Source organism: Triplophysa rosa, linkage group LG11 (genome assembly GCF_024868665.1).
Source record: "Triplophysa rosa linkage group LG11, Trosa_1v2, whole genome shotgun sequence".
Lineage (NCBI taxonomy): Eukaryota > Metazoa > Chordata > Actinopteri > Cypriniformes > Nemacheilidae > Triplophysa > Triplophysa rosa.
Window position 1 is genome coordinate 26,047,604 of NC_079900.1, and position 5,744 is coordinate 26,053,347.

A 5,744-nucleotide genomic window follows, 5' to 3' on the forward strand; every position below is an offset into this window, starting at 1 on the left:
ATTCTCCTTATGTGTGTGCTGCAACCAGAATTTTTAATCTTTCCGGATTTTAAAACTCCTGTAGTCTGAGCCAGGTTTAAGATTTTAAATAAGAGAATCTGTTAAGATTCTCCTTATGTGTGTGCTGCAACCAGAATTTGAAATCTGTCAGGATTTTAAAACTCCTGTAGTCTGAGCCAGGTTTAAGATTTTAAATAAGAGAATCTGTCAAGATTCTCCTTATGTGTGTGCTGCAACCAGAATTTGAAATCTGTCAGGATTTTAAAACTCCTGTAGTCTGAGCCAGGCTTTACCCATAACCCGCGAATTACGTCTTTGGGGGCGGGGCACTGATAGATAAGTGAATGGTTGAAGGAGGGGAGACGAAAATGAGTGACTGAATGCGCAGCTTGCGCAATATAACATTTCTGCGCATTAAATTTATAATACGCAAAAATTATATATTGATCAGTTTGACAGTCGCACCGGTGCGACCATTAAGAAAAACTTGTCGCACTGGCAGGAAAATTTGTCGCAAAATGAGACCATTTAGTCGCAGTCTAGCGTGTCAGAGCATTGGTTATGATTTTCGGACGGATCAGGCCTTAACTTAACATTCTTAACGAAAAAGTTGTCAATCGTTCTTTTCATCTTCTCTCATCATCCGCGGCTACATCCACTCTGTTTATCTGACGGGCCTAGGCTACTCACCTCTCTGTCCGATTGCAGCACAGCATTTTCAAACGTACACACATGTACAGGAATATCTGGACCACGGCCAATCAGAGGGGGGTCCGCCCTTCACTATCTCTGATTGGTTTAGACCACGATATGGGCCTAATGTGTCTGTTGTTGAACCACAGGGAGACTTTCACAGAGACTTTTTTTCCCTCGAACGGCTGGTCGCACCGGTGCGACCTCAGAATTTTTTTAGTCGCACCATTGAGAAATTAGGTCGCATGTGCGACCAAATTGGTCGCACTCTAGAGCCCTGGAAAAAGTCATGTGATAGACAAATTATGTTACTTAAGTTGATTTGCAAGGAAGTTGTATTAGGTCATGACGTATTTTTAATGATTGAATGATGAATTACGTTTTTAAAACATTCCACTATTATGCAAGTGTTTTTATGCTAACATTTTTGGAATGTATAGTATGTTTATAACGTTAGTGAAACATTGTAATAATGTCACTACATTTGGGGCTAGAGTCCCAGAAGCAACACTTCGATCCGCCCCTGGTTATAGCTTAAATTTAAAAATTTTGCCACAGCATGCATGCAACAGCTCTGAAAAATTCTGCCAACTAATTATATGCATTTGAAAGGTTGTGTTTTAATGTATACCTAAAATAAAGAGTTAAACACTAGGGGTGTAACGATACACTACTTTGCCAATTCAATACTATCCCGATACTTGTGTGCCGATTCAATATATATTGCGATTATTGAGTATTGTGATTATAAAACTATTGCTAGTCGATATTACAATTTATTGTGATTTTTGTTTGCTTATTAAAGACTAGGAAAATACTTGATCATACCATTGAAGTATATCCGGGCTATTCAATTGGCGGCCCGCGGGCCGAACCCAGCCCTCGATGTAATTTGTTCCGGCCCTTCAAGTAGCATAGTGTGAAAAAGAATCTCTAGAATAAATTTAGTTAAGTCGGGAACGGACCCTACAGTACTGAAGTGACGCGCGCTTGTTCCATTCAGCACTAGCTGCAGCAACACCAAGCAGGAGTCACGTGACGTTAGGCGAGTAGCGCAACTCGCAAGCCTTTCTTTCCTGTGGGACACGGTGAACAGGACGATGACGGATGATAACTTTTATTAGTTTCATTTCTGACATTTTGCTAGCACGAATAGGACCACCATTTCAAAAGTACAGAGGCAAGGGCGGAGAACAGCGCGTCGGAGAATAGCGCCTGTGTAGGTTAATGTTGTTTCACTCACTGAAGTTTCCTTTTTTGTTATGCAGTTTTAAAATACAACAAATGAACATGTTTGAATGTAGAAAAGCCTGCTTGAGCATCTTACAATGCACCGATGTTGTTGTTGTGCAGTTTAACATACAACATCAGCATGTTTAAATGTAGGAAAAAAACTTTGTGTGTCTTATGGGGCAAAAATGTAAAAAATACAACATACACGGCCCTAAGATTGAATCACAGATTTCAGGCATTAAACCGATTTTGCTGTATAATGCGGAATGGCACAGAATCTTTCAAATGTATTATGTAAGTTTTATTATTTCTATTTTTATTTTCCCCTGTATGGTTCACTGTATCTACTGCAGGCTTTTAATATAGTTTATAAGTGAATACTGTAGTATACTGAAGTATTTTTTTCATGTGGGCAAATATATTACTGTTGTATAGTGAAGGACGGAAAATGCAGAAAAATTAAAACAGAAAAAATGGAATTTGGGAAAAAATCAAACGGATTTCTTATTGTTGTTGTGTCATCCCTCATATTGCAAGCCATATCTCTCCGGTCCCTCATTTGGGATGCTTTTCATGAACTGGCCCTCATGACAAATTAATTGAATAGCCCTGCTGTATATTATGAGTCATATTAACAAAAACAATGCATCACATCTTTCTGAACTTTTATTTCAGGAGCATACACATACACAGTGTATATTTTAAAAAGTACCTTGAACCATGAAACTCAGTGTATGGCAGAGTTTGCATACCGTTTTAGTCATGTCTAGCGCTGCTTTTCCCGGTAAAGTGTAAAATCCAAAGTGTTTCCACACTTGGGATTTGAAACGTGAAGGTGCCGAAATAATTTCTGAGCTTTGATCCGCTGACTCGGCCATGATTTTTGCGTCCTCGCGCCATCTTAAAACGGATACGACATCGTCTAATACAGATACAAACATATGCTTTACGCCCTCTGTTGGAATAAAAGTGGTAACTCCACCACCGCTTAGGAGAAGTAAAATAAAAAAATAAATCGATTCTGAGATAAACCAATCGATTTTTAAATCGTTTTAAAAAGAATTGCGATAGTTAGGTGAATCGATTTTTCCCAACATCCCTATTAAACACCCAGCTCTGGGAAGCTAAATTCATTTTATTAATTCACAATTTAATTGTAAAAACGATAATGTTTCAAAATTTACAATTGAAGCAACTCGAGACCTTGTGAATCAAACCGGGACATCTGAATCGATACCCAGGTCTAGTAAACATGCTCTAAAGACAATTTAGTCAAAGTATCCTGCATGAGTGGCCTGATATCAGTGCATTAGTTGCTCAGATCTGAAGGTGCTGCTGATTTCTTCAGAGTGTTAACAAGCAGCAGCAGCTTCAGCACCAGCAGTTCCAGCAGCAGATGGAGGAGAAGCTTCACCTCCTACAGCGACAGCATCTCATCTTTCAGCCGCCTGACTCTGACTTCCTGGAGACAGCCCACATCCGCTCAGAGAGCTCTGCCCACAGCAGCCCTAACATCACCCCACGGGCGTCCAACCACTCTAACCTGTCCCAGTCAGAGATGACACATTCAGCCAATGAGCATGAGGAAGCAGGTAAGATTTTCTTAAAATAAAATGCTTCTTTAATTCTGCTATGAAACTATGCAAATTGGGAAAAGTGTTTATTTGTGACGTGATCTGGGAAAACCTGTCAGAAGTCGTGCTGGGACATTTTCAGGAATATCAAAAAATATTATTCTATAACATCTTGTTTATCATCTCTGAAAACATCTCTGAAGAATTGCTTGTTTATTGCTGAAAAATAGTGATTTATAATGCCAAGCTGATGTTTAGGACCTTTCGGCGGAGGAGAAATAAATTGCCCACAGCTTTTCCTCTCTTAACACTACAAAGACAGTTCACATATCAAAGTAAACAAATAATGCGTAGAATGAAGGTGTATCAATGCACATTTCCATGTCCTGTGTAAACTAAGGCATGGAACGTTTTTTTATACAACGTTACTGTGATATGGCGGAGCTCACCGCCTGAAGCTGCGGGAGTTTTCCCCGGTGGGCTGCTGCTCATATGAGCCGAACACATACATTGGATGATCAAAATTTCAGATAATATGGCCATCATAAACAACAGAAAACTTGCTTCACTACTTACTAAGTTGCCGCTCTCTTCAGGGTGAAGTTAGCTAGTCTCCTTGTGTAGTGATGCAGTGCTTTTAGCGCTCCTGACAGAGCTCTCATTCTTTAGGTGTGCCCAGCATCATTTTCATATTAGCGCTATACATTACTTTCACTTTATTCAAACGGGACCGCTCTATCAATGCAAATCCAGCGTTATATCCACTGTTTATATAGCATTCATCACTGAAATGCAGTGAACAAACACAGCTGAACTTCCGTATAACGAACAAAGTACATTAATGGGCATGCACTTTCTCTCACTCTCGCTGGTTTATGTGTGGCCATGCTTGTTCTCTCGCACTCGCTGCTTGACGTGTGGGTGGGCTTATTCTCTCGCTGGTTGACATGTGGGCGTGCTTTTCCAGGAGAATTGTCCAAAAAGGGAACAAGAAAAGTTGTTACGTAATGGAAATTCATGTTTGAAAAAAAAACTTTCCGAAACCTGTAGAAAGCCTGGGGGAGTGTTTCGAGCACAGAAATACTACATCATACATCAACTCGTTTTTTGGTAAGTTGACCATGTTAAACATGAGAAGCCAGCACGTTTAACTTTGTAAAAAAGTCATAATATATGAAACGGTGTTGAACCCCCCTTTAAGTTTTTCCCTATCATGCCATTTCCAAAAGTGTCCACTAGGGTGCACCAAACCACTTATAACCCATTCACGAGTTCGTCTATGCTGATAATAACATTGGAGCGATGGTAGAAAGGTATGCGTATTTGGCGTGCTGTCCGGGGAGCGGGCCCAGAACGCACCCCCCGGGGTATTGCAAGAGTAAGCTGGCTCGAGGAGAGTAGCCGGGGTGGTGGAGGGATGCTGAAGACTTGTAGAGATAATGCAGGTAAGACAGCTTGTCTATTTATGGGAAAGCTCACTTGAGCTGATAGGGTATGCAGTGATTGCGGATCAGCTGTGCTGATTATCTGCTCAGGCTCCTCCCAAACTTTGTTAATTTATGATGTTAAATTGAGAGGAGGTTTTAACATTACGTGACATGGCATCTGACGCACAGAAGCCTTTGACACATGCCACTATGCTTAGTGGTACATCCGATAGCACGTCCGGTTTTCATTGGCATGTGTCAGTAGATAGTGACATGTGTCACTTAAAACGTGTGACACATGACAGTGGATAGTGCTATAGGTGTCACTGTACATTACCGCAGAACACTGACACTGTACAGTGGCAAGAAAAAGTATGTGAACCTTTTGGAATTTCATTGTTTTCTGAATAAATTTGTCATAAAATGTGATATGATCACAAGTCAAGGGTATTGACAAACATAATGTGTCTAAAAATAATAACACAAAAAAATTCTGATCTTTCATGTCTTTATTGAACACACTCATTCAACATTCAAAATGGCAGTGGAAAAAGTAAGTGAACCCTTAGAATTAATAACTGGTTACTCTCAACTCAACTCAACTTTATTTATATAGTGCTTTTACAATTTTCATTGTTACAAAGCAGCTGTACATGAGACATATTGACTATAAGCAAAATAATTAAAGTTGTACCTGCAGAAACAAGAAAAGGTTGAAAACACAGAAGACAGACATACCCACATACAAAACACTCCACACACACAATATGCACACGTACTAACACACATAGACATAGAGACACACACACACACACAC

General features: G+C 40.0%; 1 protein-coding gene across 3 annotated transcripts in view; it reads left to right on the forward strand.

The window, feature by feature from the left end:
- LOC130561538 (serine/threonine-protein kinase/endoribonuclease IRE1-like) overlaps positions 1–5,744 on the forward strand; it is a 135,522-nt gene that overhangs the window by 79,648 nt on the left and 50,130 nt on the right. For all 3 annotated transcript variants that reach the window (XM_057345948.1, XM_057345949.1, XM_057345950.1), the window contains one exon: positions 3,275–3,518. In XM_057345948.1, the coding sequence (XP_057201931.1) occupies positions 3,275–3,518 (244 nt within the window). The remainder of the gene's footprint in view (positions 1–3,274; positions 3,519–5,744) is intronic.